This window comes from Oncorhynchus nerka, linkage group LG6 (assembly GCF_034236695.1).
Source record: "Oncorhynchus nerka isolate Pitt River linkage group LG6, Oner_Uvic_2.0, whole genome shotgun sequence".
In the NCBI taxonomy this organism is placed as follows: Eukaryota; Metazoa; Chordata; class Actinopteri; order Salmoniformes; family Salmonidae; genus Oncorhynchus; species Oncorhynchus nerka.
This window is the reverse complement of record NC_088401.1, coordinates 60,367,683-60,388,210: the sequence shown is the minus strand read 5'-3', so window position 1 is coordinate 60,388,210 and position 20,528 is coordinate 60,367,683. Positions and strand designations below refer to the sequence as shown.

The window sequence follows — 20,528 nt, the reverse complement described above, 5'->3', positions numbered from 1 at the left end:
ACCGCTAGGTGATAGCATTTCTCCACGAACCATGTGCCTAGTCTACTACATGGTGCAAGGCAGGGACCTATTAAAATTTGAAGATATTGCTGAGAAGTTCCTGCACATCTTGTTGTAGTTTTGCCTTCTTTTCCTGGCAAATTATTTATGTTAAAAATTGTATTGTCTGTCACTTACATTTTTTAAATTTAGGAGACCCTCTTATCCAGAGCGATTTACAGTACGTAGTAGTTAGTGCATACATTTTTTGTACTGGTCCCCTGTGTTAATCTCAACCACAACATTGGTGTTGCAAACTCCACGCTCTACCAACTGAACCACACGGGGCCATTTTAATTGGAATAACCTCTATGGGTATAATTTCATTTGCTGACATTATTCCTGTATTACGATTAATTTTATGGCGCATTTATCAAAACAAAAAAAAGTTGACTGACAAGAAAGTGTCTTGTTGGATAGGGGCGGCAGGTAGCCTAGCGGTTAGAGCGTTGGACCGAAAGCTGACAAGGTAAACATCTGGCGTTCTGCCCCTGAACAAGGAAGTTAAACCCACTGTTTCTAGGCTGTCATTGAAAATAAGAATTTGTTTTTATCTGACTTGCCTAGTTAAGTAAAAATAGTTTGAAAAATATGTTTTCTTTAAGATTTTTTTTTTGTTGTAAGATATACTACCTGTTTATTGTTTTTCAATTCGACAGTAGTAGTGAGTATGTTTGCAGCTTGTTTGCAGAGCGACTGACATCTGTAAACAGTTTGCGCAATGGTTTGTTAATTTGGCTAATTTGTGCAGCCTATAAAACATGTGTGTTCCGGCCAGATGTGGAGAGAAATGCACTGCTCATTCGGACCCCAAATTTGAATTAGGTTTATTATTCAACGAAAATGTGTTTAATTGACAGCCCGCTTCTAGGTAGGCTAAATAACCCATATGGATTTGGGCACATGGTTTGCCTTTCCACGTTATAGCAGAAGTAAAATTAAATGTAAAGCACTGTCAAATGTTTCAGCCAAGTGAGGCTATTTCATTCTTGCCTCTTGGTGCTGTACTTGCGATCCACTTGCATGTCAGGCTCAGTATCCGAATGGATGAAGAAGCACTTGTAGGCTACCTCGGGCACTTAGGCCTACGTCATTAAATTAAATGAGCGGAACATGAACATCAACCTGGAGCTGCTGCCTTTCACATTTCCCAACGCCCACTTGCAACACTATGGTATCTCTTTAACCACTCCGCTCTGACTCGAGGAGAGAGAGAAAAAATACCCCCCCCCCCCCTCCCTTTTCTGGCAACCCTTCCTGGTGAGCATTGCATGCTTGTGCGACTGAGTAGTCTACCCGAGAGCAGAGCAGAGCGCAATAACAAACCCAGTCCTCCGCTCCGACTGCCAGGCGTAAAGAGGCATTTATCTCTTGGAAGCACCGCAAACGAGCAGAGAGAGCCCAGATACCCCGCACTCGGTTCGGACATGAGCCCGGGGATCCGGAGATGAGGCTCCGAAATGGCACCTTCCTAACGGTCGTATTGTTTGGTCTATGCGGACTCATTTCGCTCTCCTGGTACACGGCATTCAGCAATTCCAAAGGTAAGGTAGCCGCTATAACGCACCACGCGGCGGGGGTGGGTTGAGGCGTCTGCTATCGGAGACCCGAGCCTACACAAAATATCGGTCTGATATCGTGTAGCGTTCACTTGCGTTTGTGTGTTTGGAAATAAGCTGCTGGTGTTGGTGTGTGATATTGGCATGTTGTTATCCTTCGACCGTGAATAATAGGATAGAGTTTTCACCGGGTGGTACGGTCAGACCCTCTACCTTTGTCACGCATTTTCCTTGCAGCTTTTGCTTACATTGAGCAGGTTATGTTGATAAATACATAATTCTAAAGGCCCCCAGGACAAGCGTTTTTATATTCATCAGCCTGCGCTTGCAGAGTGATATCTGGTATATTTCCCACTGTATAAACACAGAGTTGACATTATGAATCCGATTGCGCAAAGCGCGCATCTCAGGCATCAAGATTGAAACAAAGTAGCTGTAGATTATTCATGCTGATCCAATGTTTCTGTGTAGCTCTGGCTTTTAGAAAGGGTTCTCCCTGCAGACGTTTGCAACATTCGGCCACTTCAGCATCTAACGTTCTGAAATCGAATTGACTGGTGGTTGAACTTGCAAAATTCTACCTCTGCAACCTGCAAGGTGGCTGTGGATTGTGTATGCATGGATGGAGCTTTGTGGGCTTTGAAGTTGTTGTGCAAGGGGACGTGCCCTTCCTAGGTTGATACTTCCCTCAAAGTGCTGGCTGTTATAGTTATTGACAGTTCACACACATGTCTTTCATGGACCCCCCCCCATGGCTTTGACAGCCTTACACTCCCCGTTGGTCCCTGCCAAATGTTCTCTACACTGAGAGGCTATAACAAACCAAATCACAACTATGTATGCATTCCTGTTCAGCGATTATTAGTCATCGAACTCTGCATAGAAGTACCTTGATAAAGTCTGTTCAACTAAATAGGGACGTGAAAGCCACGGTCTCTCACAATGTTGTTGGGAACTTTAATGTATGATGTCATGATTATCTGTTTTTGTAATGATGAAAAATGTCTTGTAAAAATGTTGAAGAAAAAAAGAAAACATGTCACGAAGCCAATTCCCATAAGATTAGTACGATAGATCTGAAACCCAGCCGTTTCTCCCTGTTATAGTGCGGTGGCAAAATTCCCTGGACGTTGGTGCCACATTTCAGAGAAACCTGATAGGGTAATGACTCATGTCTATTTCTAGTTGGTTTCCCTCCAATGGAATCAACCCTTTAAAAAGCTTGAGATGATGCTTCTCGGGAGCTAACACAACATTAGCACCATAGTGGAAGTGCACCTGCACTGTGTTGGGTGTGTGTAGTTTACACCACAGCTCCAGCTGGATGCAGGTTCATTTTTCATTCTGCTAGAGCCCTCCGCACAAACATGAATGTTTTCATGCCAAACACATACTGGAATGTTTCTAGACAAACTGCACATTTACCTTCCCAAATTGCCAGTTATTATCTAATAATAACAGTCCTAATATAACAGTTAGATAATTGATCCTGGGGGTCTTTACACTTTCCTGATTGCTATGTTTAGGTTGTGCTACAGAGAGGATATGTTGGGCAAAGAGAGTGAAGCATAGACTATAATGTGATGAAAGATGCATTCTGAAATCAATCAACTCCCAACAAATTCCCTGTGTCATATCAAAATAATGACATACCTTCCCCAACAACTCTTCGATCACAAGGGGCAGGCAAGGAGTGGGAAGGTTGTGTGTGCAGTGTAGCTTATTAAGACTGTTAACATGCCTTATATTCTGAGTTAATTGTGGAGAAACTGCGTCTCCTCCCTTCCTCTCTGCCTCCCCCCATGTTTCCTGTCAAGATATCATGCTCCTCATTATCACCATGGTTTCCTGTGGAAGGCCATATTTATGTCTCGTGCATCCTGTCTACAGTCATGTGTTGTTGACTGGGGTATGTGACTGAAATTGACTCCTGGACTGATGACAATTAACTTGGGAGCGAAACAGGGAGAGATTGCACCGCTGTGTGTGTCAGTAAGTGTCTCGATGCGCCCCTCCGAGCCAGCCAGCACTTGGGCAAATTAATTCAGTCAAGCAAACAGATAAACATTTCACATAAATGATTTCAGAAGCTTGTTTGATACATTTATTTCGCTGAGGGCTGTTTCAATCTATCCGTGCTTGCTGATTAACACTGCACTGAACCTTGCCACTCGTCAGATATCAATTTAATATCAACAGTGTCAGATAAGTCAATGTTTCCCAGGAATGAATGACTGGATTGAATAAGAAATTATTATTGATTACAATTATTGATACACAAATGCAGGTCAGTGAGTAAGTGAACAAATTATGTAATGGGTGGAAGAATGACTGAACATGAAGACACAGGTTTCTCTATATACAACCCTAAACTAATTCAGTACATCTGAATTCTCATGAACAGACCTTTATCTTAAGCTTTATCTTTTTGAAACACTAATTCTCTGTTTAGTTCCTCAAAGTGACTTTCTCTCTGATGCGACTTGGCCTGCGGAATTCCCTGGAGCACGATGACTCTTGGGAGATGTGAAAGTTGGTTTGTCACTGATAGGCCACCACACACACACAAACACACAGTCTTGTACAACTAACCTTGTGGGGACACACAATTCAGTCCCATTCAAAATCCTATTTTCCGTAACCCATACCATAACCCTAAAACCAACCCTAGCTCCTAACCCTTAACTTAATTCTAATCCTAACACTAATTCTAACCTTAATTGTGGTGTGTATGGACAAATGCTCGCTGCCTGCTAGACCTTTTTTTTGCTCTCTCATGCTCTGTTTCACTTTTGATTGAGCTTTTGTTGTGGTTTTGTATAGGCTATTCTAATGTGGTCTCCAAACAGAATGTTGTAGAAAACAGATACTGGTCTTATCAGGTAGCTCGCTAGTCAGTGTCGTTTTCCAAGCTGTAGTACACCCATAATGTGTGCTCTGTGGATATTCATACTTGTCTTTGTCCACGCTTCAGTACACAAAGAAGAGTGGTGATTCTGAGAGCAATGGAACTTTGGATTGATCCTTTGTTCTTTTGTCCTCTACTCTTTCTCTCCTTCGTTCCAGTGGGATGCGTAGGGGCAGGTATCATGTTGCTCTGTACGTCTGAGGAAACATTGATAGTCCTCCACTGCGTTCTGAAGTCCCACACCGAGACCATGGCTAGATATGAGGGGAAACATGAGCCTGTGTGTGTGGACACAAACACCACCAGCAGGGAGAGACCGGGGTCTTCTTTTGGGAACTGGGTAACCCAAGGATGTCGGTCAGTTTCATCAATACTGGGACAACGGCTTGCTAAAGAGCTTTGTGTGTGTGTGTGTGTGTATGTGTGTGTGTGTGTGTGTGTGTGTGTGTGTGTGTGTGTTAGCGAGCTTCCAAATAAAAATGCCTTTGATACAGCATCCTATCTTTCAAATATTCAGTGTGGTTTCATGTGTTAGAAGTTCTTTGAAGAAAAATAATGATTGAATGAAAAGAGAGGAAAAAAACACCCGTTGTGGAGGAGAACTAGACTATTCTTTTGTGTGGGATGTTAAGGTGAACACGCAAATCAGTGTTTATTGGATCAGGTAGCATCTAGTTAAATGTTTCAATAAATGTGTGTCGGGAAGCAGTTGTAAATGGTTAAATATAATGCAAAGGTGAGAGGATGACTATTGCCAAACATGACTAATGACAGCGTCTGTTCTCTTCCCACCTGGTCTCCAAGGAGACCAACCACAGGTCTTTACAATAAGGGGTAGAACTGAATTTTCTGTTGCATGTTTGGTGAGAGAACAGATACTGGTGAGGTAGGCTTTGTGTTCTCTAGTCTAGGAGTCACGTGAAGGTTGATCTTGCTTGTGGGTTCTAGCATACGGTGTAAATGTACAACTTTCTATCTCCTTCATAACGACCTGCAATGGTCTTACACACTCAATCACAAACACGTCTTACACTTTGTCAGTGTTTGTCTTACCGCACATAAGTGGCATTATTTACTGACAACGCTGGCAAGGATGTAGCTGGCAGCAGCTGGCACAACCAGCATGCCCTCTGCCCTGCCCCTAATCCACAGCCTGCCCACAGCAGGGCACAGAGAGACAGACAAGGGGGGGAAGGGACCTGTATACAAAATGTATGTGTGTGTGTACTGAATGGCTAGTATCACCCTCATGTCAGTCCATGCCTCATTTAGTTCCACTACCTCTAGTGAGCGCGCTAAAATTCACACTAGGCAGCTTGACTGTGAATATTGCTGTCCCAAGAGTTGTATATCTTACTGTATTGACTTGGAAGTAGAATGCTGTCCCGTGAGTTGTAGATCTTACTGTTTTGACTTAGAAGCAGGTTAGAGTGAATTCTACCCTTTGGTAGGTTGTCCAGGTTTTGGTTTTGCCACACACTGCCACACTCACAGTTGCTCTTCCCCTGTCAAACAGCCCAAAGGCATGTGTGTGTGTGTGTGTGTGTCAGCCATCCATGTCCCCAACCCCTGACTTGTATGCAAACTGAGGTAACCTTGACAATAACTCTGGCCTTATGGGGGTGGGTGGGGGTGGGTGGCCCTATACACACACACACACACACAGAGAGAGAGTCTGACGCTGGGGGCCGTTGTCATGAGGCTAGCCATAAAAGCATGCCCTATGAATGGGTTTAAACTACACACAGTGCAGAGTAAGAGGGGGAACCAAGTAAGAGGAAATGGTTTATGTTTTGTCTGAATATTTATCTGAAGATTAAATCTACTGAGCATTTCCTTTGTGCATTAATTGTATCTATGTTTACTTTGTGTATTTGAGCACTAAACTGTCTTATTTCCGGCAATGCATCAAGGGGAGATTTCCGACCAGGGTAAATGGAAAGTACTTTAGAAAGTATTCATGTCCATTAACGTATTCCACGTTTTTTTGTTAGTCTAAATAAAACATTTATTAAATCATGTTTTTTTCTCTCCCTTCTACACACAATACCCCATAATGACAAAGTGAAAACATGTTTAGAAATGTTTGCTAATTTATTGAAAATAAAATATTAATTTACATACAGTACCAGTCAAAAGTTTGGACACACCTACTCATTCAAATGAAATCAAATCGAATGTTATTTGTCACATGCGCCAAGTACAACTTGTGTAGACCTTACAGTGAATGCTTACTTACAAGCCCTTAACCAACAATGCAGTTTTAAGAAAAATAAGTGTTAAATAAAATAAAAAATAGGTTAAAAATAACATAGTTGGAGAGCAGCAGTAAAATAACAGTAGCGAGGCTATATACAGGGGGTACCGGTACAGAGTCAATGTGCAGGGGCACAGGTTAGTTGAAGTAATCTGTACATGTAGGTAGAGTTACAGTAACTATGCATTGATGGTAACCAGAGAGTAGCAGCAGCGTAAAAGATGGGGTGGGGGGGGGGGTCTTATGGCTTGGGGGTAGAAGGTGTTAAGAAGCTTTTTTGACCTAGACTTGGTGCTCCGGTACTGCTTGCTGTGCAGTAGCAGAGACAACAGTCTATGACTATTGTGGCAGGAGTCTTTGACAATTTTTAGGGCCTTCCTCTGACACTACCTAGTATAGAGGTCCTGGATGGCAGGAAGCTTGGCCCCAGTGATGTACTGGGCCGTACGCACTACCCTCTGTAATGCCTTGCAGTCAGAGGCCGATCCGTTGCCATACCAGGCAGTGATGCAACCATACATTGTAGAATAATAGTGAAGACATCAAAACTATGAAATAACACACATGGAATAATGTAGTAACCAAAAAAGTGTTAAACAAATCAAAATATATTTTTGATTCTTCAAAGTAGCCACTCTTTCCCATGATGACAGCTTTACACACTCTTGGCATTCTCTCAATCAGCTTCACCTGGAATGCTTTTTCAACAGTCTTGAAGAAGTTCCCACATATGCTGAGCAATTGTTGGCCGCTTTTGCTTCACTCTGCGGTCCAACTCATCCCAAACAATCTTAATTATGTTGAGATCGGGTGATTGTGGAGGCTAGGTCATCTGATGTAGCACGCCATCACTCTCCTTCTTGGTCAAATAGCCCTTACACAGCCTGGAGGTGTGTTGCGTCATTGTCCTGTTGAAAATCAAATGATAGTCCCACTAAGCGCAAACCAGATGGAATGGCGTATCGCTGCAGAATGCTGTGGTAGCGATGCTGGTTAAGTGTGCCTTGAACTCTAAATAAATCACGGACAGTGTCACCAGCAAAGCACCATCACACCTCCTCCTCCATGCTTCACAGTGGGAACCACACATGTGGAGATAATCTGTTCACCTACTCTGCGTCTCACAAAGACACGGTGGATGGAACCAAAAATTTCAAATTTGTACTCATCAGACCAAAGGACAAATTTCCACCAGTTTAATGTCCATTGCTTGTGTTTCTTGGCCAAAGCAAGTATCTTGTTCTTATTGGTGTCCTTTAGTAGTGGTTTCTTTGCAGCAATTCGACCATGAAGGCCCGGTTCACGCAGTCTCCTCTGAACAGTAGATGTTGAGTTGTGTCTGTTACTTGAACTCTGAATAAATTATTTGGGCTGTAATTTTTGAGGCTGGCTAATGAACTTATCCTCTGCAGCAGAGGTAACTGGGTCTTCCTTTCCTATGGCAGTCCTCATGAGAGTCAGTTTCATCATTCCGCTTGATGGTTTTTACGACTGCATATGAATAAACTTTCAAAGTTCTTGACATTTTCCAGATTGACTGACCTTCATGGCTTAAAGTAATGATGGACTCTCATTTCTCTTTGGTTATTTGAGCTGTTCTTTCCATAATATGGACTTGGTCTTTTACCAAATAGGGTTATCTTCTGTACACCACCCCTACCTTGTCACAACACAACTGATTGTCTCAATCACATTAAGAAGGAAAGAAATTCCACACATTAACTTTTAAGAAGGCACACCTGTTAATTGAAATGCATTCAAGGTGACTACCTCGTGAAGCTGGTTGAGAGAATGCCAAGAGTGTGCAAAGCTGTCATCAAGGCAAAGGGCGGCTACTTTGAAGAATCTCAAATATAAAATATATTTTGATTTGTTTTATACTTTTTTGGTTACTACATGATTCCATATGTGTTATTTCATAGTTCTGATGTCTTCACTATTATTCTTCAATGTAGAAATAAAGAAAAAGCAGTGAATGAGTAGGTGTGTCCAAAATTTTGACTGGTGCATTATCTTGATTTTTGGAACATCCGACTCACTCCGATGACACATCTGGTGCTCGACTAAAAATGAACATGTCTAGCACAGCAGCATGCCCAATAATACTTGGGGAGACATATTAATACTTTGAAGGGTGTCATGTGGGTCATTTGGTGGTATGAGATCTAGCTAAAGAAATGAAGATGGAAAGAATCGAGTTGCTCTCTTATACGCCGGCGCGATGATTTATTATGTCACAAGCCAACATTGCTGTAACGTTGATTCAAAGTTTTCGTCAGGGTTTCTTCTTGACAAGACAAACAGGTTTGACACGATCTACACACAGGAAGTACAAGTGGCCGGAGTTACTTTCCACCCAGGTGACTTTGTTTCCTAGTTAGTTAGGGGGGCAAGGCTCCCAATGCAGGAACTGACTTGTCCCTTCTAATTTGCAACAATGTTGTGCATCATCTGATCCGCTGTGTTTGTCACTCATTACACAAGCTGGCACGTGGCCAAAGGCCATATTATTGAAGACACACACACACACACAAGCACGCTTACATCATAAAATAAACACTCCTCAAACAGATTGGGCACGTGCAGGTGGTGTTCATTGATAATTAAAGAGGCCGCTGTCTCGCCCTCGATATCAATATGGAGAAAAGTGTGTGTGTGTGTGTGCACCCCAACACACACACACACAGAAATGGTCATGGGGAAATTTTGTGTCTGTGAAGCTGTATGCTAATTTGATATGAGTAATAAACCTGGAACTACGTCTATTTATGGGTGATTGTGTGATTCTCTATCTCTTTACTATATTGTGATTAAACATTGTGTGTACGGCTAGTGAAGGTGCAGGTGTCTCATCCAAGCACGAGGTGTCCAGTGTGTGGTCTAGAACACTGCCAGCCTACAACATGGAAGGCCTACTCTCCCTCAGTGTGTGGTCTAGAACACTGCCAGCCTACAACATGGAAGGCCTACTCTCCCTCAGTGTGTGGTCTAGAACACTGCCAGCCTACAACATGGCAGGCCTACTCTCCCTCAGTGTGTGGTCTAGAACACTGCCAGCCTACAACATGGCAGGCCTACTATCCCTCAGTGTGTGTGTGGTCACACTACAGCTTGCTGCCAGTGATGTCAGGAGGACAGCATGTGAAGAATCTATCATCTCTCTCTCTCTGCATCTCTCTTTCTCTCTCTCTTCATCTCTCTCTCTCTCTCTCTCTCTCTCTCTGTGTATCTCTGTGTGTATCTCTCATTGAGTCCCAAAGGTCTAGTAGGGGGAGAGACATGTTTACCCAGAGGGCATACTCTTCCAGTAGTTCTTTCTGGAAACTGTGTTCCTTCCTATCACTGACACGCAATGGCTTCCTCTCTCCTTCAGCTCCGAGCACCAACCACAGCACTGTTGGCATGCATGAAGGATGATGCATATGACAGTTAGAACAAATACACAAGACTGAGTCAAAATGTGTACCAGTGTGTGGTGCAGCCAAGTCACCCATGATTCAAGTCAGTATTCGACGTTCATCCATGTCTTGAGGACTTTGGGAGATAACATGGAAACCAGCCACTAGGGGCAGCAGTGAGCGCTGTTAGCTTCAAGTAGGTTTTTCTCGGGCATTGTGGACAGGATGGCCGATGGCATGCATCTGCCTCCAATTCCAAATGTTGTAAATTCGAATCCACCATATTTTTGTTTTAAACATATCCCAAGCCTTAGCCCTTGCCTTCACCATTCATAGTTAATGCCTGAACTTAACCCTACCTTAAACATGCAGAGTTAACGCCTTAACTTAACCTTAAACACTTTGAAATTTGACATTTGAGAAACATGGATGAACGTTTAATTCTGATGTGAGACTGTGAAAGCCGGTAGGGCGGTGTGTCTGTTGTCTGCAGTTTGGTAAAGAGGATGAGAGACTATAGAAATGATACACATATATACACACACACACATCGATCCTATTCAGCCTGATACCAAATTAATATGATCAGATAGACTCCTCACACGGTCACCCTCTGTCTACACATGTTTCATGGATCCTAAACTCGGACACCCAGAACTAAAAACTTAAGTAATTGTGTCAGATAATCGATTAGGTTATGAGGGAGACTTGTTAAAACGAGGAGCTCCATCCCCACTCGTTCTCTCTCTCCCTCTTTGCAAGTTATGGGAAAGTCTATGGGCCAATTGTCCCTTCCCCGATATTTGAGCACTTGCAACATCGTGATTTGTACAAATGACCAGTGACAAATCTGCGCACCAGAACAAAGTCCCTCATTAGTCGTTGCATCCCACAGTCTGAAGGATGCTACGACACCAGTTATGTTACGTGCCTCTGTCTACAAGAGATTACAGGCCCCACATCAGTTTTGTCTTGTCATATCAGTGTTTGTTTGGTTTATCTTTGCAGTGGTGACAGAATTGACAGATTTTGTCAGGGTAGAGAATGGGCTGGATCAGACCAGTGGTGTAGAGATACAATTACGCCTGGTTCCCCTCACTGTTTTAGCCATCTGTTGTTGGAACACTGTTGTTCCACTCTTGACATTTAGAGGAGAGTCAAGGATGAGTGTCTGAGGGAGTGACAGACTGAGGTAGTGATGGGTGTGTAATTGCCTATGGCACTCAGAGATTGCTATAGGTTGGCTCAACTTGTCTGTCTTGTGCTGGGCTTTTTATGGCACTTTGGGAGTTTTTGGATAGTTTGGCTGTGTGTGTGTTTGTGGATATCTGGGAAGGTTTACAGTACTTATTTATTGTTTGCGTACATACTGTAGCTGCTGCTCTAAACAAATGACTGCTCTAAACAAATGTTTTCCTTGCTATGTCTCTTTGCCATAAAAGCACTCTTATTTCCAATACTGTGTCATTTTCCTCTCCACCACCTCCTACACCGTAGAGGAGTTAGCTTGTTAGAGTGAGAGGAGGCGAGACTTCCTCGTTATCCTCCTGTGTGATCTGCTCTCTCACAAAGAGCCTTGATCCATAACTGGAAATGGTTAGCTTTTGTGTAACTGAGGAAAAACATGGTTTCTCCTGCTTGCTAGCTTTCTGTCGCTCTTTCCCCCTCTTGCATTCTCGCTCGTTCTCTCTCTCTCGCACACAATCTCCTGCTCCATCTCCTGCTCTCTCTCTCTCTCGTTCTCTCGTTCGTTCTCTCCAACCTTCTGGGTTTATGAGCCTCAGTTACTGCTGTTTCCCCACACTGACACTCTCTTAGTTAGTAGGGAATATTGTGTGTGTGCTACTGTGTGTGTGTGTTGTTGAATGGTGCACCGCATGGGTGTGTATAGGTAGTCATTATGGGCACGATCAGCAAAGAGGACCTGTCATGTTCAGTCATGTGAGCATGAAATGCATTCTGGGCTAGACGCCCACTTATACAATATGGCATTTGTGACGCACTGTCAGACACACACACGCACCACCCCAACCATGAAGACACGGGTACTGGTAACAGGCTTAGTTATGTTATCCTGTTCTGTGCTTTGGTTCTGTAGTCCTGGGAGGGACAGTGACATCTTAGACGAGTCTAAACAAGCCTGTGCCAGAGGTATTATATCGCCCTGTCTCCTGTGTGTAATCAACGCATGTTAGGGGCACTCAGCCCGTGTCATCCCCATGCTCATACAACCTATTTGACTCTGCGCCAGCTTAGAAACAGTGCATCTCAGCCAACATGGACACCATTACTAGCTGTGTTTCCATTTCCATTCCATTGTGACGTGTTCTTTTTTTTGTCGATGGATGCAACATATTCCTGCTAGAGTGCATTTCCATTTAACGACCTTGTGCCGATCAAAACAGCTGGACGTAATGACGTCACACCTAAAAACAAAACCTTTTTCACAAAAAGCTACACTGTCGATTTAAAAATGTAGTGGTTGAAGTGTTTCCATTACCCATTTAGGCAAACTGCTCATGAATAAACAGCCTGTATGCCCTCACACCTGTTTCATGTCTCAGGTAGCCTGCGAAAGGCTACGACACTGCAACAGCAGTCAACAGCCATCTTAGTACAGAACATGGTGAAACTTGCCAGCCAACCAGAAAAAGCAAGGTGACAATCTTGAAAGTCAAGAAAGTAAAGAAAGTATTCACCCCCCTTGGCGGTTTTCCTATTTTGTTGCCTTATAACCTGGAATTTAAATGGATTTTGGGGGGGTTTTGTATTATTTGATTTACACAATATGCCTACCACTTTGAAGATGCAAAATATTTGTTATTGTGAAATAAGACAAAAAAAACAGAACTTGAGCGTGCATAACTATTCACCCCCCCAAAGTCCATACTTTGTAGAGCCACCTTTTGCAGCAATTACAGCTGCAAGTCTCTTGGGGTATGTCTTTATACACTTGGCACATCTAGCCACTGGGATTTTTGCACATTCTTCAAGGCAAAACTGCTCCAGCTCCTTCAAGTTGGATGGGTTCCGCTGGTGTACAGCAATCTTTAAGTCATACTACAGATTCTCAATTGGATTGAGGTCTGGGCTTTGACTAGGCCATCCCACGACATTGAAAAGTTTCCCCTTAAACCACGTATTGCTTTAGAAGTATGCTTAGGGTCATTGTCATGCTGGAAGGTGAACCTCCGTCCCAGTCTCAAATCTCTGGAAGACTGAAACAGGTTTCCCTCAAGAATTTCCCTGTATTTAGCGCAGTTTCCGAGTCCCTGCCGCTGAAAAACCTCCCCACAGCATGTCGGGTGATGAGAGGTGTTGGGCTTGCGTAGACATAGCGTTTTCCTTGATGGCCCAAAAGCTCAATTTTAGTCTCATCTGACCAGAGTACCTTCTTCCATGTGTTTGGGGAGTCTCCCACATGCCTTTTGGCAAACACCTTTAAGCAATGGCTTTTTTTCTGGCCACTTCCATAAAGCCCAGCTCTGTGCTTAAAGTGGTCCTATGGACAGATACACCAATCCCCACTGTGGAGCTTTGCAGCTCATTCAGGGTTATCTTTGGTCTCTCTGTTGGCTTTCTGATTAATGCCCTCCTTGCCTGGAGGGCATTAATAATGAATTTAATGGTGTTCCGTCTGATGCTCAACGTTTCGGATATTTTTTTTATAACCCAACCCTGATCTGTACTTCTCCACAACTTTGTCCCTGACCTGTTTGGAGGGCTCCTCGGTCTTCATGCTGCCGCTGTCTTGGTGGTGCCCCTTGCTTCTCAGTGTTGCAGACTCTGGGGCCTTTCAGAACAGGTGTATATTTACTGAGATCATGTGACAGATCATGTGACACTTAGATTGCACACAGGTGGACTTTATTTAACCAATTGTGACACTTCGGAAGGTAACTGGTTGCACCAGATCTTATTTAGTGGCTCCATAGCAAAGGGGTGAATACATAAACACGCACCAGTTTTCCGTTTTTTATATTGTTTACATTTTTGAAACTATTTATTTTTTTCACTTCACGAATTTGGAGTAATTTGTCCATTACATGAAATCCAAATAAAAATCCATTAGAGGTTGTAATGCAACAAAATAGGAAAAACACCAACGGGGATGAATTCTTCTGCAAGGCACTGTAGGTGAACAAGCATAGGCTTTTATTTTTTTACCCCCTTTTTATGGTATCCAATTATTAGTAGTTACTGTCTTGTCGCTACAACTCCTGTATGGGCTCGGGAGAGACAAAGGTTGAGAGCCTCTGAAACACAACCCAACCAAGCCAATTGTGCGGCGCCCCATGGACCTCCCTGTCGCAGCCGGCTGTGACAGAGCCTGGGCTCAAACCCAGAGTCTCCGGTGGCACTGCGACTGCGCCACCCGGGAGGCCAGGCTTTTAGAATTTAATGTGGAGTGGGGCTTTATAGTTATGTGATGAAATCACGTACCACATATAACTTCAAAATGATATGGCAATCATCATTTATTTGAAAAATACTGTTTCAATTTTCATTTGTCGCAAAAAAACAAAAGAGAAATCCACTCCTGTCGAACTAATGAAAATGTTGTCGATCTTTAGGAACATTTCTTCTATATCTGTCGTTCCATTGCACATGTCGCAAATATTTTTTTGTGACATTGCTTTTGTCAAATAAACCTGGGTCAATGGAAACCTGCCTACTGCCTCAAAGCCAGCCTAGTTAGGCTAAAGACTAGAGCAAAAGAGCCAAAATTGATGCCATACTCATATAACCCCGTTGACTTAGAGCCAGTCTATAGATGCAGTGTAATGTAGCCAACATGGACCCCACACTCATATAACCCCGTTGACTTAGAGCCAGTCTATAGATGCAGTGTAATGTAGCCAACATGGACCCCACACTCATATAACCCCGTTGACTTAGAGCCAGTCTATAGATGCAGTGTAATGTAGCCAACATGGACCCCACACTCATATAACCCCGTTGACTTAGAGCCAGTCTATAGATGCAGTGTAATGTAGCCAACATGGACCCCACACTCATATAACCCTGTTGACTTAGAGCCAGTCTATAGATGCAGTGTAATGTAGCCAACATGGACCCCACACTCATATAACCCCGTTGACTTAGAGCCAGTCTATAGATGCAGTGTAATGTAGCCAACATGGACCCCACACTCATATAACCCCGTTGACTTAGAGCCAGTCTATAGATGCAGTGTAATGTAGCCAACATGGACCCCACACTCATATAACCCCGTTGACTTAGAGCCAGTCTATAGATGCAGTGTAATGTAGCCAACATGGACCCCACACTCATATAACCCCGTTGACTTAGAGCCAGTCTATAGATGCAGTGTAATGTAGCCAACATGGACCCCACACTCATATAACCCCATTGACTCGGAACCAGGCTAACCAGTGCAAGTGAGCAAAAATTGATGCCTTCCTCATCTACCTGGCTCAGCCAGCCTAGATTACCTGCATCAGAGCCAAAAAGGACAATACAAGAGACTTTCGGTACAATCATGACTGACCTAAAGCGACATGGCTAAACTTTAACAAGTACTCTATGTACTCTATGTAGTGACATGGTTGAGCCAAAATGGCTTCTTCATTGACACCTCCAGTGGCTTAGTGCCAACTTTCTGATTGTAACAGCAATTGTGAAACAATTGGGCATCAGCTGAGAGCAGGTGGGCATCAGCCGAGAGCAGTTGCAGCATAGACCCACCAGTCTCTACAAGCGGGATTCATCTATCAAGGGGGAAACTGTCAAACATTTTAGACGATTTATAGTGGTGATATATAAAGAGATATCTAGGACACTCCCCCAATGCATGTGAACAAGCAGTCTGTCTCAATCACACATTGATTTGTTACTCTAAATAATCATATCCCTTTGTCTGTATTATGTTTCCAACATGTACTACTCCAATCAATTCCCCTGCTTACGTTTGTAACTGAGCGATACCTCGACCCAAAATGGCCGAATTTGAAGTCCACTGCTACTCATACAACTCCCTTAGATGGAGTTTCTTTTCCTCATATTCTGGGCTCGCTGATGCAATCTATCCTCCAAGTTGTCTGAGGGCTAATATAGGCTCCAAGATGACTGGATTGCTCTGTGTTAGAGGTGAGAGTGATGGCTCTCTTCTCTTTAGCAGCGAGATGACAGGTATGTTAATGAAACCTCGGCCAATCACGAGCCCCGGTAATAAGGTCTGAGTCACTAACAGCTCTTCCCAAACTCCCTAAATGAAAGGGAGAGAGGGAGGGGGGAAAGGGATATAAAGGAGCGATAGAAGAACAACGGGACATTATGGTGGGGAGGGAGAGAAGGGTAAAGAGAGCAGCAGGGAGGTCGAGAAAATAAAGGGGAATGATAGGGAACCAGTGAGAAGGAGCGAGAGAGGGAGAGATGGGAGTCTGTAAGACTGGCTCTAACCAGAATAGAAAGAGGAGTGGGAGGCCCCGGTGCACAACTGAGCAAGAGGACAAGTACATTAGTGTCTAGTTTGAGAAACAGACGCCTGACAAGTCCTCATCTGGCAGCTTCATTAAATATTACCCGCAAAACACCAGTCTCAACGTCAACAGTGAAGAAGCGACTCCGGGATCCTGGCCTGCTAGGCAGAGATGCAAAGAAAAAGACATATCTCAGACTGTCCAAATAAAAATAAAATATTAAGATGGCAGAAGAACAATGTACAGAGGAACTCTGCCTTAGAAGGCAAGCATCCCGGAGTTGCCTCTTCACTGTTGACGTTGAGACTGGTGTTTTGCAGGTACTATTTAATGAAGCTGCCAGTTGAGGACTTGTGAGGCGTCTGTTTCTCAAACTAGACACTCTAATGTGCTTGTCCTCTTGCTCAGTTGTGCACCAGGGCCTCCCACTCAGTGTATCGTCAAGAGCTATGATGAAACTGGCTCTCATGAGGACCGCCACAGGAATGGAAGACCCAGAGTTACCTCTACTGCAGTGGATAAGTTTATTAGAGTTACCAGCCTCAGAAATTGTAGCCCAAATAAATGCTTCACAGAGTTCAAGTAATAGACACATCTCAACATCAACTGTTCAGATGAGACTGTGAATCAGACCTTCATTGTCAAATTGCTTCAAAGAAACCACTACAAATCAAATGTTATTGGTCACATACAGATGGGTAGCAGATGTTAATGCGAGTGTAGCGAAATGCTTGTGCTTCTAGTTCCGACAGTGTGGTAATATCTAACAATTCCACAACAACTACCTAATAAAGGACACCAATAAGAAGAAAACACTTGCTTGGGCCAAGAAACACAAGCAATAGACATTAGACTGGTGGAAATTTGTCCTTTGGTCAGGAGTCAAAATTTGAGATTTTTGGTTCCTACCGCCGTGTCTTGTTGAGACCCGGTGAACAGATTATATCTGCATGTGTATTTCCCACCATAAAGCATGGAGGAGGAGGTGTTATGGTGTGGGGGTGATTTGCAGGTGACACTGTCTGTGATTTATTTAGAATTCAAGGCACACTTAACCAGCATGGCTACCACAGCATCCTGCAGCGCTACGCCATCCCATCTGGTTTGGGCTTAGTCCCACTGTCATTTGCTTTTCAACAGGACAATGACCCAATACACCTCCAGGCTGTGTAAGGGCTATTTGACCAAGAAGTAGAGTGATGGAATGCTGTATCAGATGACCTGGCCTCCACAATCTCCCGACCTCAACCAAATTGAGATGGTTTGAGATGAGTCGGACCGCAGAGTGAAGGAAAAACAGCCAGCAGCCAACAAGTGCTCAGCATATGTGGGAACTCCTTTAAACCTTTTGGAAAAGCATTCCAGGTGAAGCTGGTTGAGAGAATGCCAAGAGTTTGAAAAGCTGTCATCAATGCAAATGGTGGCTATTTGAAGAATCTCATATTTTGATTTGTTTAACACTAATATTTGGTTACTACATGATTCCATATGTGTTATTTCATAGTTTTGATGTCTTCACTATTATTCTACAATGTAGAAAATAGTAAAAATAAAGAAAAACCTTTTGAGTGAGTAGGTGTGTCCAATCTTTTGCGTGGCACAGTATATGTACGTACAATCAATTGGAATGGTCAATTAATTAGGGCCGATTTCAAGGGCCAATTTCAAGTTTTCATAACAATCGGAAATCAGTATTTTTGGACACTGATTTGATTTTTTTTTTTTTTTTTACACCTTTATTGAACTAGGCAAGTCAGCTCGGGGATTCAATCTTGCAACCTTAGTTATCTAGTCCAACGCTCTAACCACCTACCTCTCATAGCACTCCACGAGGAGCCTGCCTGTTACGCGAATGCAGTAAGAAGCCAAGATAAGTTGCTAGCTAGCATTAAACCTATCTTATAAAAAACAATCAATCAATCATAATCACTAGTTAATCTAACGTGTCCTGCGTTGCATATAATTGATGCGGCGCACATTCGCGAAAAAGGACTGACGTTGCTCCAACGTGTACCTAACCATAAACATCAATGCCTTTCTTAAAATCAATACACAAGTATATATTTTTAAACCTGCATATTTAGTTAATATTGCCTGCTAACACGAATTTCTTTTAACTAGGTAAATTGTGTCACTTCTCTTGCAACAGAGTCAGGGTATATGCAGCAGTTTGGGCCATCCGGCTCGTTGCGAACTGTGTGAAAACTATTTCTTCCTAACAAAGACAGCCAACTTCGCCAAACGGGGGATGATTTAACAAAGGCGCATTTGCGAAAAAAGCAGAATCGTTGCATGACTGTACCTAACCATAAACATCAATGCCTTTCTTAAAATCAATACACAGAAGTATATATTTTAAACCTGCATATTTAGCTAAAATAAATCCAGGTTAGCAGGCAATATTAACCAGGTGAAATTGTGGCACTTCTTTTGCGTTCATTGCACGCAGAGTCAGGGTATATGCAACAGTTTGGGCTGCCTGGCTCGTTGCGAACTAATTTGCCCGAATTTTATGTAATTATAACATAACATTGAAGGTTGTACAATGTAACAGCAATATTTAGACTTAGGGATGCCACCCGTTAGATAAAATACGGAACAGTTCCATATTTCACTGAAATAATAAACTTTTTTTTTTTTTTCGAAATTACAGTTTCCGGATTCGACCATATTAATGACCAAAGGCTCGAATTTCTGTGTGCTATTATGTTAAATATTAAATCTATGATTTGATATTTGATAGAGCAGTCTGACTGAGCGATGGTAGGCAGCAGCGGGCTTGTAAGCATTCATTCAAACAGCACTTTTGTGCGTTTTGCCAGCAGCTCTTCGCAATGCTTGAAGCATTGAGCTGTTTATGACTTCAAGCCAATCAACTCCCGAGATTAGGCTGGTGTAACCGATGTGAAATGGCTAGCTAATTAGCGGGGTGCGCGCTAATAGTGTTTCAAACGTCACTCACTCTGAGACGGAGTAGTTATTCCCCTTGCTCTGCAAGTTTGAGCCCAGGCAGGCGCGAGGAGAGGGACGGAAGCTATACTGTTACACTGGCAATACTAAAGTGCCTATAAGAACATCCAATAGTCAAAGGTATATGAAATACAAATCGGATAGAGAGAAATAGTCCTATAAATACTATATTAACTACAACCTAAAACCTCTTACCTTGGAATATTGAAGTCTCATGTTAAAAGGAACCATCAGCTTTCATATGTTCTCATGTTCTGAGCAAGGAACTTAAACGTTAGCTTTTTTACATGGCACATATTGCACTTTTACTTTCTTCTCCAACACTTTGTTTTTGCATTATTTAAACCAAATTGAACATGTTTCATTATTTATTTGAGGCTAAATTGATTTCTATTGATGTATTATTGTTAAGTTAAAATAAGTGTTCATTCAGTATTGTTGTAATTGTCATTATTACAAAGAAAGAAAGAAAGAAATCGTCCAATTAATCGGTATTGGCATTTTTTGGTCCTCCAATAATCAGTATCGGTATCGGTGTTGAAAAATCATAATCGGTCGACCTCTAATATATATATATATATATATATATACAAAAACATTATTTAGCAGCTGTGGTACATGTCTTCCAGATACTGTCTCATTTGGTGCTGCAGCACCTGTTTCCCGCACATTATCTGTTCTATCACAATTTAGCCGCAATGACCTGCTTATTGTGAAACAGAGGATGGCAGAGTGTGTTTCTCTTCAGTCAGTTCCCCTTGTCACCGTCTCTTGTCAAGGTCAGCGCTACTCTCACCCCACCCTCTTTTTGGTTCCACCTCAAATCTGTTCTTATCAGTTTTAACAGATCTTGCTAGCTAAGTGGCTAACCGCTAAGTCACTGACCTTTGGTCGAATACAAATTACTGTTATTAGCTCAACATGACACAGACGTTTGAGGATGACGAAATGTTT

General features: G+C 42.8%; 1 protein-coding gene across 1 annotated transcript in view; it reads left to right on the top strand.

Moving 5' to 3' along the window:
• The first annotated feature begins 1,303 nt into the window (after positions 1-1,303).
• LOC115130791 (alpha-1,3-mannosyl-glycoprotein 4-beta-N-acetylglucosaminyltransferase B) overlaps positions 1,304-20,528 on the top strand; it is a 173,632-nt gene continuing 154,407 nt past the window's right edge. The window contains exon 1 of the mRNA XM_029662238.2: positions 1,304-1,583. Coding sequence (XP_029518098.1) covers positions 1,487-1,583 — 97 coding nt within the window. The 5' untranslated portion in view covers positions 1,304-1,486. The remainder of the gene's footprint in view (positions 1,584-20,528) is intronic.